Raw genomic sequence first — 13,419 nt, 5'->3', positions numbered from 1 at the left:
ACTTCTTTAATGTACTAGTGCTTTTGTCATTGCACTCTCAGCTATTTATTGCATATATTTACAGGTCATTTCCCATCCACACAGTTCTTCTAGGAAATCATTTTATTAGGTAACTACACTGTGCATAAAATACATATACCACTCCTGATGCTTTTATTCAGAAATAAAGACAAAGGAGGAGGAAACAGTGAGAGGAATAAAGTGAAGGACAAGTGCAATCTGCTGTGGCCAGTTCTTTAAGGTCTTTGCTTGCTGACTTTAGTCAGTTGAAATCAAAAGTGATATGATTTAATAATTCCCCAGACCTACTCCCAGTTTAAGCTGCTGAATACATCAAGTAGCCCCTGTGTTGTCTAGGAAAATCCTTAGAAATTTCAGCCTGAGACTCTGGTCTAAAATAGAGACGGCCAACCTCAGTTCTCCCAACCTAGCCAAACATGATTATGAGGGCTTACATGACACGCTCAGTAAAAAGTGAAAATAATTTGAATTCTCTTACACCCCAAAGTATATTTATCACAACATTTTTAGATAATAAAAGAAGAGGAAATGGAATTGAAATATTAAAATGAAAACTTTAAAAACTTGAGGAGCCACTTTAAGCAAACTTTTTGAACAATTTTTTGGGAGAGAGGGATGCCCAAGTTTGCTTTTGGAACACTAATAATTGAAATTCCCATGGCAAGCTTCCTTTTGTGCTTTTAATGCATGATGTCCAAGATAATACACTTGATTTTTATAACTAGGGGGTGGTATTTCTTTATACCTCAAGAGTATAATTGTTGTCTTCAGCAAATCTCAAAAAATGCCATGACGACCAAGGATTTAATGAAACTCAGAGCATTCAAAAAATAATATTTTTAAGCTTAACTTTCTTTTTATTCAGTGCCTAAAGTTATATAGCTAATGTAAGAATTGTAAACCAGACTGGAAGAGATTGACATGCATGAGAACAAGGCCTCCATCTGAGAGTCCTACTTACCCTGCTAGGTCTTGCTGCACTTAACTGCTTTTCACCAGCTTGAAGGTCCTCAGCTTACAGACTAATGGTCTGTAGCTCCCTCCAAAAAGTTGTTTCTAAATGGAGTTATAGTAGCCCATGAATGATCATATACTTTAGAAAAAGGGTGAAGGAACTTAATTTACAGATTGCAGCCAGGCATTACTTCCCACTCTTCTCAAGAATAGGATTCTTTTGTCACTTTTTAAAAGCATTTGTGAAACTTCATATGCTAGTATTTGTACTTCTAATATTCATTGGTTGATGAAATATGTAACAAAAGCTTTGTGGATTTAGTAACAGTATGTATTTAATAACAGTATGTATGGATTTAACAAAGTGTCTGCACACTGAAAGAGAAATCTGTGTAAGTGTGATATACTTAGCAGCATTTAAGCAGTGCTTACTGCTCAAAAGGATTTCTGGACTCCTTGTAGTGATGCCCTGGGCCTGGTAGGGGCTCCTCATTGTGAACTCTGGCTCTTGAATGGAAAGGCTTAGAAATAGATGGTTCTCCACCATAGTTTGGTAAGAGGAGCTATGTAGTGGAATTTATAGCCATCAATAAAATTTTAAAATAATTTTAATAAACATAATTGAAAGTTATCCTTCAGTAGTTCACATACATTATGCTATATCCAGCTGAGTAGGGGAGAAAAGAAGTAGTGTTAGGTAAATGGAGAATTTCTTATTTATTTAATGTATACTCATTGAGCTCTTGGTACAGGCTGGGCCTGGGGGTTCCACAGCAAACAACACAGATACGAATCCCAGCTTTTGTGGAGGAGTCAAACAGTAAAATAAAGAGGAGTGTTGAATGGTGATGATGAACACTAAGGAGAACAGTAAGGTAGGGTAGTGGAATCAAGAGTTCTGGGCAGCTGGCATAGCAGTTAGGATTTTTTAATAGGTCAGAGAGGGAAAGCCTTACTGAGAAAGTGACATCTGAGCAAATACCTGAAGGAGGTGAGATGGTGAGCCATGTGGACCTGTGGAGGACAGACTTCCTAGTAGAGGTAATGGAAGTGCACAGGCCCTGAGGTGAGGCCATCCCAGGCGTATTGTGGGGGAAGCAAGGAGCCCAGGGAGGATGGAATAGATTGAGCGGAAGGAAAAGGAAGGAAGAATTGAGGTCAGGCACAGATTGATGGGCAGGCACAGATTGTGAAGCCCTTAGGCCGCTATAAAGACTTTGGCCACTTTAAAGGCTTCTTGTCTGAGACAGGAAGCACGAAAGGGTTTTGAGCAGAACAGTGATGTGATAGGATCTATAATATGAGAACATGACTCTGGCTTGTGGGTGTGGTGTGGAGAATAGATTCTAGGAGGCAAAGTGGAAGCAGAGGCTAGCTAGGAGGCAGATTCCCTAAGCCAGGCAAGAGATGTTGGTGAGGACCAGGACCATGGAGATGGTGAGTGGGGGAGTTGTGGATATTAGCCTGTTCATCTTCATCATGTCATTTAGTAATGAGAGAAGAGGTGTGAGAACCACTAATACTGATTGCCCCCCCCCATCTTACAGATAAGGAAACTGAGGCTTGGAAGAAGGAGCTTGTTTCACAGTAGTGTTAAACTTGGGGCACAGAAGCAAAAGGAGGCACAGGCACAACCCTCTGCAGTCCCCTGTTTCTACTGCAAAACCAAATCAAAATATATTACCTATTTGTCAGCAACTTAACTATTAAAAGAAGTATTAAAATATGGACTTGAACTCTGATAATAAGTGCCTTAAAGGGAGTGTGAGAATGGGAAGAATGTGTGTTGCATGAATCTTTCCAGTGTTAAGTCAGGGAATCTAATTTTAAAAAAATTCCCCAGAAGCCAAGATAGGCCAACATGAGGTTGGATAGGGTGGGAAGGGAAAAATAATTGTACCATGCAGATTAGCATGTTATTTAATTTCTTAGATTCTCACTTGTAAGTGTATTCCTTATGTCTCCATGAAACTTAACCCAAGAACCTTGAGGCCAAAAGATAGGACAATTAGCTGGGGGCCATAGGACATTCACTGTGTCTTGACAGAGTCTGTGGCCTAAAAAAAAGGAAATATATTCAGAAAGGAAAAGATTAATGAAGCATTGGACACAGTTTCCCAGCTTTGACTGTGCTTTGTGACAGTCAGACTGGTCACAAATGTGGGTATGTGGCCTTCACTAACTCCCAAATTAATACTCTGGGAAAAATCCTTGCCGGCCTCTGGTTCAGAGCAGAAATAAGAAAGCTAGAGAGGGCATTTCAGGAACAGCGATGAAAAACTGTTCTGAAGGTGAAAGGAGTAGACTTTCTTACAGAGCCACCTGTAAGACAAGCCTCTGATTAGCTTTTAAGATGAAGTGAGGTGTGAGGCCTCTCTTTCCAAATCTTCCTCATATTGGGGGTTCTGTTATGTTTTAGTAATGGGATTTCCATTGATCAATGAGATGCATTTGGCAGAGATTTTTTCCCCCCATAAATAAAGTTGTTACAAACATTCATGCACATGTTTTTTCTTAATATTTATTTTTTAGTTGTATTTGGACACAGTACCTTTATTCCATTCATTTATTTTTATGTGGTGCTGAGAATCGAACCCAGGGCCCCTGCACATGCTAGGCAAGTGTTCTACCACTGAGCCACAATCCCAGGCCATGCATAGGTTTTTGGGGACACGAATAATCCTTTCTCTTAGGCAGTTACCTAGGAGTAGGATTGCTAGATTAAACTGCCAAACTATTTTTCAGTGTACTGTTTTACACATTCACCAGAAATGTATCCGAATTCCAGTTATTCTGCACTGTCATCAGCACTTTATATTTTCAGTTGTTTACTAAACTATTCTAATATATGTGTAGCTATATAAAGTGACTTACTTGTAAGTGATACTTCCATTACTTCATCGTGGATTTAATTTGTATTACCCTAATGGTTAATGCTGCTGGGCATCTTTTCATGTTTTTGTTTTTGTTGTTTTGACATCTGCCTCTGTACTTTAGTAAGTTATGTATTCAGGTCTTTCACATTTTTAATTGGGCTTTTTGTTTTATTGTCGAGTTTTGAGGGTTGTTTATATGTGCTGGTTTCCAGCCCTTTGCCAGATGTGTTATGAAAATATTTTCTCCCAGTCTGTGGCTTGTCTTCATTTTCCTAACAGCAGAAATTTGAAATTTTGTTGAGCTTCATTTTGTCAGTTCTTTTCTTCTGCAGTTCTAAAAAAATCTTTGTTTGACCCAGGGTCACAAAATTGATTCTTGTGTTCTTTTTTTTCCCTAGAAGTTTTACAGTATTAGACTTTTCATTTCTGGTCTAAGTGATTTTATTATATTTTGGTACTGGGAATTGCACTTAGAGGCACTTCACCACTAAGCCCCATCCCCAAACCTTTTTCTTTTTTTCTGAGATAGTGTCTCCCTAAGTTGCTGATGCTGGCCTTGAACTTGTAGTACTTTTGCCTCAGGCTCCAGAGTCACTAGGATTACAGGTGTGCGCCACTATGCTTGGCTAAATTATTTTTAAGTCAGTTTTTATGCATGTTATGAGGTTCATTTTTTGCATATGGATGACTAATTATACTAGCACTATTCATTGAATTTTCTCCATTGAATTTCCTTAGCACCTTTGCTAAAAATCAGTTGACATATATGGGTTATATGTATTCTAAATAATAATCTATTCCTGGATTATGTATTCTGTTCTATTGATCTGTGATTGTCCTTTTGACAATATCACACTATTTTGATTAATATAAATTTATAGTAAGTTTTAAAATCAGCTTCAAGGCATTGTCTAAGAATAGGTGACCATGGACATTTCTTGCCCTGTTCTCAAAGAAAGCTTGACTATTTCATTGTTACATATTATATTGGTTGTGGAATTTTCCACAAATTATAATTATCAGGTTAAGAGTGTTTCCTTTTATTCTTATTTTCTGTGAATTTCTCATTGTAAATCAATTTTTAATTTTGTGAAATATATTTTTTCACCAATTAATATGATATTGGTATCTAGGTTTGATCCCCAATACTGAAATACCTCTTTTAAAAATTTTTATTTAGTGGTTGCCATAGGATTTATAATGCATATATCCTTGTCACAGTCTTTATTCAAATAATATACTTCATATGCTTTAATATCCTTTAGTCTGTGGATGTAGTAAATTACATTGATTGACTCATGAATATTGAGCCAACTTTTCATTATAGAATAAATTGTAACTGTTAACCCTTTTACTTATTTTTGGATTTTATTTGCTAATGTTTTGTTAGGAATTTTTGTATTCATATTCATGAGGAATATTGGTCTCTACTTTTCTTGTAGTGTCTTTGGTTTTAGTATAAGCATAATGCTAACCTCATAGAATAAGTTCAGAAATGTTCCCCTCACTCTCATTTCTGGAAGAGTGTGTGTAAGAGTGGTATTGATTCTTCATAAATGGTGATTTGCCAGCATATCCATCTGGGATTTAAGTTTTCCTTGTGTGAAGATCTTTTTGAATATAAATTCAATTTGTCTAGTGGATATGGGATACTCATATTATCTATTTCTTCTTCAGTGTTCTTTGAAAGTTGTTTTTTTCAGTGAATTTATCCATTTCACTTGTTACCAAATTTATTGGTATAACTTGTCATAATATTCCCTTTTTAATATCTGTAGGATCTGTTTTAATGACCCCCCCCTTTCAGTCCCACTAGTAGTAATTGATGCCTTCTCTTCTTTTCCCCTTGATTCATCTTCCTAGGAGTTCATCAGTTTTATTAATGCTTTCAAAGAATTAGTTTTGGTTTTATTATTTTTTTCCTATTTTAAAATTTCACTACTGATCTATTTCATCATTTCAGTATTGATTTCTGTTTTCATCTCTTATGCATGTTTTTGATATAATTTGTTCTTTTTTTCCCTCAAAGTATATTTGGCTATTGATCTGGCACCTTTCTTCTTCTTATAACAAAACGCATAATGCTATAAATTTCCCTTTAAATAATGATTTAATTGTATCTGGTTTATAATTTTTATATATAATGTTTTCATTTGTTTAAAACTGTCTTTTTCAGATAAGTGAGGAGCCTTCCTCTTTGACCATTGGTTATTAGAACTACATGTTGTTAGATTTGCAAATACATGAGATTTGTCCATTTATCTATTACTGATAACTAATTTAATTTTGTTTGGGTCACAAAATATTCTTTGTATAATTTTAATTATTTTAAATCAAATAAATATTGTTTTAAGTGCCAAAATATATTCTGTTTTGGTGGCTATTCCATTCCATTTTGATGCTCTTGAAATGCATATATAGTCTCCTATTGTTGGAGGAGGGTGTTCTATTGATATCAGTTAGGTCAGTTGAGTTGAAAGTGTTGTTCAGCTCTCCTGCATCCTTACTGACTTGTCTGCTGAATCACTGAATCACTAAGGAAGGCTTTTGAAGTGACCTACCATGGTTGTGAACTTATTTAATCTCTCATGTTTGTGTGTTTTGAAGCTCTGTTGTATGGTGCAGCTGCGCTTAGGATTCTTAGTTGTTGTTGTGTAATGTGCCTTTTTAAATCACTGGTAATGCTCTTTATTCTGCTATTAATATAGTCAACATTTGCCTGGAACATCTTTTTCTCCATGTTTACTTTTAACCTATATACTTATTTTTTAAATAGATTTTTTGAAGGTATATAGGTATGTCTTACTTTTATGTCCAGTCTGCCAGTCTCTGACTTTTTATTGGGCTATTTCAGTCATTTACATTTAATGCAAATATTGGTATGGATAGTGTTGAATGTACCACTTTTCTAGATGTTTCCTATTTTCCCTGTCTTTTGTTGTTGCTTTTCCTTACATATATCTATTCTTTAAAACTTCTGCCTGCTTTTGAGTATTGTTTTATTTTTATTTATGAGTTTTATGGGGGGGTTTCTTACCCTTTTTGTTTTGTTTTTGTTTTTCAGTATTGGGGATCAAACCTAGACCCTTATGCATGCTAGGGAATTGCCTACTACCAATCTACATCCCCAGCCGTTTTTATTTTGAGACAGGTTCTTCCTGAGATGCCCAGTTTGACCTCAAATTCATGATCCTCTTGCCTCAGCCTCCTGAGTAGATGGGAATGAGTATTGTTTAATTCTGTTTTCTCTTCCCTACTGGCTTATTAGTTGTACCTCTTTTAAAATTTTTGTTTAGTGGTTGCCATAGGATTTATAATGCATATATCCTTGCCACAGTCTTTATTCAAATATATACTTCTTCATGGGTAGTTTAAGAACCTTCCAAGGGCATTATTCCTATTCCCCTCTCTCCTGTTTTGTTTTACCATTGTTGTACATTTTGCTCATATATATTATGTACCCCACATGAGGGAACATTTTTGGTGATGGAAATAACTTTGATTGTGGTGATAATTACATGGATATATATCATTTTCAACATTCAAACACATAAAAAATTTACTTTAATAAATTAGCCTAAAGATTTGTATGTATATATGTGATTTCAAATATATGTAAAATCTGTGCATCTATTTCTCTATAGAAAGAATATGAATATAAACCTAGTGTAGGACTTTCCTAGACTGCTGTTGGTGACAATTTAAAAAGAGTTAATGTTTTTACTTCTGTACATAATGAATGTTTGGATTTCCATTTGCTCTATAAGCCTTGCTATCATTTAAATATCATATTTCTAATTGAGAACCCCCCTCCAAAATGAGCTGATATTTTGTTTCCTTTTTTAAATGGACAAATGGGGAAATCCATAGAATTATATGCTGTTCTTCCTTTGTTTTCTAAGCCAGAGAAAGAAAAAAAAAATCTGCTGGCCTGGAATTCTATGCTATTCAATACAGTAGCCACTAGCCACATTTAAATTAAATGAAAATTTTACCTCCCCAGTTATCTAATTGAGGTGCTGAGAACCACATGCCTAGGGCTACCTTATACAGCACAGATGCAAGATGTTTCCTCATTACAGAAAGTTCTGTTGTACCCACTGTAGAAGGAAAATTAACAAGGCTTGCCTTCCTCTTTTCCTTAGTAAGAGGGTAAGCTGCTGAGCCATTTTTCCTGGCTACTTGTACTTTATTCTCTGAATATGTCTTCATTCTATTTTTCTCTGCAAGATATAATCTTGCAAAGAAAACATAAGTGGTAAACCTAAAAAAATGTCTGCTACTGTCAAATAAAATTCCTTGCCAAGATCCACACTTTATTTCCTAGGTATCCAAATTCACTTTTTATTTATTTAATTTTTTTGCTCAACTCCTATTCTGTTCATGACACATTTTAAAAATATATATTTTTTTTACTTGTAGATGGACACAGTACCTTTGTTTATTTATCTTTATGTGGTCCTGAGGATCAGACCCAGGGCCTCACGCATGCTAGGCAAGCGCTCCACCACTGAACCACAACCCCAGCCCTGTTCATGACACTTTTGAGCATGCCATTCTTCTTGACTTATTTCTCCCTGTATCTACAGGATTCCTCCTTTTTTACATGACTTCCTCTTTTACTTTTTTTCTCTCTGGTCCCTTTTTCTTGCTCTTTTGTATGTTGTTCTTCACAGCCCAGCCTTTTCTTTCTGGCCTGGCTGATTCCTTCCTACCTGTCAGGATTCCATTTGGGCCTCCTTCCTTCTGGGAATGTTCCCTGCAGTATTCGTTCCCAGGATCCTTTGTTCTTTCTGCCTGCCCTGCATTCTCAGGTGGGCGGAGCTTTCCATCATAATCATACAAAAAGTACTCATTACTGATTTGTGGTATACTCTAACAAGGTTGAGCTCTGAAATCTATTTGAATTCACAGACTAAGAAGCCTAATACAGTAACCTGCTACTGTGTTCTTTGTAGGTGAAGATGCTGGAGGCAGATCTGGTTTCAAAGATGCTACGAGCTGTTTTGCAGTCTCATAAGAACGGGATCGCATTACCCCGTCTCCAAGGAGAGTACCGCTCCTTGACTGGAGACTGGATCCCCTTCAAACAGCTAGGTTACCCTACTCTGGAAGCCTATCTGAGAAGTGTGCCAGCAGTTGTCAGGATAGAGACCAGTAGATCTGGAGAGGTAAGAAAGCAATTGTGCATATTAGAAGAATCCAACCAATTTGTAATGAATGACCTTCCGAACACTTCCAATCCCATTCCTAACAGAAGTCAAAATGAAAAGTACTGGCTAAGGGCAGTAGTGATGAAGAGATCAATGTCCAGATGCAGCATGGGTTCTGTGTCTTGTTTAACCCCTCCTTTCATTGTAGAAATGGAATTTTAACAACACCCCCCAAAAAAAAGTTTACCCAGTTTCAACATTTAAATAAATAGCTGTGCTGGGGCCTTTAACTGCCTAAACATAACATCTGCCCATTACAAACCTGTTGCAGCTGTTTTTGTCAAGGTCACTGATGACCTTTGCCACATCTCATAGGCAGGGTTTTTTCCCCCTGTCTTTCAACATTAATAGGCAGTTGATAGTTGTAAGTTCTCATCCTTTGGCCTCACAGTGATACCTGCTATCTGGACCTAGGTCCTTCCCTAGTTGATCACTCATCACTTTATATTACAGGGGCCTCCCTGCCATTCTCCCTGACTGTCCCTTCCCTGTCCAGCTCATTCTTTCCTTTACTTCATTACGATCATTTTATTTTCCCACTTTAAATCCTTCCACTTCTCCAGAAGAAAATTATGTGTAGTATGGACTATGTGGCAACAGCAGATAAGTCTGCATTTTCACTCTGTCTCAATAATGTTACTTTTTTTTAAAAGAGAGAGGAGAGAGAGAGAGAGAGAGAGAGAGAACTTTTTAACATTTTCAGTTTTCGGCGGACACAATATCTTTTTATTTTATTTTTATGTGGTACTGAGGATCGAACCCAGCGCCCCACACTTGCCAGGCGAGCGTGTTACCGCTTGAGCCTCATCCCCAGTCCAATAATGTCACTTCTTGCCCTTTGTACAGTATGATAGATGTGGACAGACACCACCCAAAAGACAAATAAAAACACCTGTTATCTCTCGTCATTTGCTGGGTACATTTCTACATACATAAATATACAGAACAAGGCTAGTATGGTTCTCACGCAAACTTACACATTGGTACTTCTTTTTGGGGGTGGGTGGGAGGCAGGGTGTGGAGGAAGAGGGAACCAGGATTAGGAGAGCCTTCAGAGGGGGAGTTTATCTATAGTAACTTTTATAAGAGAAAATATAACTTGGTTATATAGTAATAAAATGTACTTTGGCTTCTTTAAGTCCTTTCTGTAGACTTACACCTTATATCATTACAACACGTGACACAATGTTTTCTATTTATATTCTTTGCCTTTCTCTTTTTCCTTCCTATGTCCTTGATAATGAAGGACTGGATTTTTTTGCTTCTCATAGTTGATATGTAATATGTGTTGAACACATGAATGATCATGTGTCAGGATTAATTAATAAATTCATCATGCTTCATATAGTTACTGTACTATAATTTACTTAACTCTTTGGAACCCTGTTTTAGACATTTCAAATGTTTCTAGTATTTGACTATTAAAATATCCCTCATTGCACATATTGGAGTAGATAGCATTTTTTCTTTTGAATTATGTTCTTGTAATATAGTCTCAGGAATAGAAATATTAGACTAAAGAGTCTAACATGTTCTTACATGTTTTGGCTGTGGTATAAAGTTTCATTTATTTTCCTGTTGTTGATTTCAACTCAAGAGTCCAAGCCTTATAAACTAAATGGGTCTTTAGAGATCATCTAAAGTCTCCATACTTCAAATATTTTCTCTGATATCCTATATATCGTACCAAATTTTATTATTATCATTGCTGTTGTTTTGGTGCTGAGCATTGAACCCAGGGTCACTCAACCACTGAGCCACATCCCTATCCCTGTTTTGTATTTTTTTTCCTTTGGTCAGATAATTTAATACATTTACATTAATCCATTTATATTTAAAGTGATTTTTTATAGGTACGGATTATTGCTGTTATTATATATATAAAGTTTTCTATTTCACAATTCCTTTTTTTCCATTTTTTCTTTTTTTTTGGCATTTTACATTTTTTAATGTGGGTATAAAATTTTACATATTGTAACCAAATTAGAAGTGACATTTGTGTTATAAGTTTGTTGAATATTTGACATGAGGCAATCTAACAATGTGACATTGGGAGATACCAAGTAGCCCTAAACAACTAAGTTTTTGAAAACAAATAGAGAAAATAATTCCATCCTCACATGATGGAGAGAACAGTGATTACATTAAATGAGGGTGTTCTATGCACATGGATCACTTTTTTTTTTTGATCTTGACATATCATATATTTGATTCAAATGAGGTATGAATTCTTATTTTTCCATGTGTACAGATTGCAGGATCACATTGGTTATACAGCCACATTTATACATACAGCCATACTAGTTTCTGTTGTATTCTGCTGCCCTTCCTATCCCCCCTCCCCTCCCCTCCCATCACCTCTCTCTGCCCAATCTACTGTGACACATTTCTCTCTCTTTTTTCCTTCCCCCTCACACCATCTTATATGTAATTTTGTATAACAATGAGGGTCTCCTTCCATCTTCCGTGCAATTCCCCTTCTCCCTCCCATTCCCTCCCACCTCTTGTCCCTGTTTAGTGGTAATCTTCTTCTCATGCTCTTCCTCCCTACTCTGTTTTGAGTCACTCCCCTTATATCAAAGAAGACATTTGGCATTTGTTTTTTAGGGATTGGCTAACTTCACTTAGCATAATCTGCTCTAATGCCATCCATTTCCCTGCAAATGCCATGATTTTGTTATTTTTTAGTGCTGAGTAATATTCCATTGTGTATAAATGCCACTTTTTTTTATCCATTCATCTATTGAAGGGCATCTAGGTTGGTTCCACAGTCTAGCTATTGTGAATTGTGCCGCTATGAACATTGATGTAGCTGTGTCCTTGTAGTATGCTCTTTTTAGGTCTTTTGGGTATAGTCTGAGAAGGGGAATAGCTGGGTCAATTGGTGGTTTCATTCCCAGCTTTCTAAGGAATCTCCATACTGCTTTCCAAATTGGCTGTACCAATTTGCAGTCCCACCAGCAGTGTACAAGTGTACCTTTTTCCCCACATCCTCGCCAGCACTTGTTGTTGTTTATCTTCATAATGGCTGCCATTCTTACTGGAGTGAGATGGTATCTTAGAGTGGCCTTAATTTGTATTTCTCTGATTGCTAGAGATGGTGAGCATTTTTTCGTGTATTTGTTGATTGATTGTGTATCCTCCTCTGAGAAGTGTCTGTTCAGATCCTTGGCCCACTTGTTGATTGAGTTATTTGTTTTCTTGTTGTTTAATTTTTTGAATTCTTTGTATACTCTGGAGATTAGAGCTCTATCTGAAGTGTAAAGGGTAAAAATTTGTTCCCAGGATGTAGGCTCCCTATTTACCTCACTTATTATTTCTCTTGCTGAGAAAAAACTTTTTAGTTTGAATCCATCCCATTTGTTGATTCTTGATTTTTTTTTAAAGACACACTCTTTTTTTTTTAAAGAACACCTTTCTTTTCTTTTTCTTTTTCTTTTTTTTTTAAAGAGAGAGAGAGAATTTTTTAATATTTATTTTTTAGTTCTTGGCGGACACAACATCTTTGTTTGTATGTGGTGCTGAGTATCGAACCCGGGCCGCACGCATGCCAGGCGAGCGCGCTACCACTTGAGCCACATCCCAGCTCTGATTCTTGATTTTAACTCTTGTGCTATAGTGTCCTATTAAGGAATTTGGAGCCTGACCCCACGAGATGGAGATTAGGGCCAACTTTTTCTTCTCTGGTTTGATTCCTAGCTCCTTGATCCATTTTGAGTTAACTTTTGTGCATGGTGAGAGAAAGGGATTCAGTTTCATTTTGTTGCATATGGATTTCCAGTTCTCCCAGCACCATTTGTTGAAGATGCTATCCTTTCTCCATTGCATGCTTTTAGCACCTTTGTCTAATATAAGGTAGTTGTAATTTTGTGGATTGATCTCTGTGTCCTCTATTTTAAATTTAGATAGAGGGTCTCACTGAGTTGTTTAGCACCTCTTTTTGCTGAGGCTGACTTTGAACTTGTGATTCTCCTGCCTTAGCCTCCCAAGTCTCTGGGATTACAGGCGTCCACCATAACAGTTGGCTCTCAATTTTTTAAACAAAAGATCAGAAGCTGAGCCTCTATATTTTAAGCAGTTGTGGAGAGTCCAGGGACTCTATTTGTCCCGTTTTGCACTCACAGTGGCAGCCCCTGAAACCTTGGAATTCTGTGGCTCCATTGAATACAGTTTGAGAACCCTGGTTTATACTATTCTTGTTTACAGCTGAGAATGCTGAAATTTATTCAAAATCACCCAGCTACTTTGTTGTAGGGGCAAGGCTAGGATTTAATGGTCTTGAGAGAAGTGATGCCATATAGTAGTTACAAGAACACACTTTGGAATCAAAAATTATGCCTTCTATATAACTTGGA

At 36.7% G+C, this 13,419-nt stretch overlaps 1 protein-coding gene across 2 annotated transcripts in view; it reads left to right on the top strand.

Moving 5' to 3' along the window:
* Tdrd7 (tudor domain containing 7) overlaps positions 1 to 13,419 on the top strand; it is a 71,872-nt gene that overhangs the window by 10,837 nt on the left and 47,616 nt on the right. For both annotated transcript variants that reach the window (XM_015492287.2, XM_015492288.2), the window contains exon 2: positions 8,810 to 9,022. In XM_015492287.2, the coding sequence (XP_015347773.1) occupies positions 8,816 to 9,022 (207 nt within the window). In that variant the 5' untranslated portion in view covers positions 8,810 to 8,815. The remainder of the gene's footprint in view (positions 1 to 8,809; positions 9,023 to 13,419) is intronic.

This window comes from Marmota marmota, unplaced genomic scaffold (genome assembly GCF_001458135.2).
Source record: "Marmota marmota marmota unplaced genomic scaffold, marMar, whole genome shotgun sequence".
NCBI lineage: Eukaryota > Metazoa > Chordata > Mammalia > Rodentia > Sciuridae > Marmota > Marmota marmota.
The sequence above is the reverse complement of the archived record's forward strand: the minus strand, read 5'-3'. Positions and strand labels throughout refer to the sequence as shown.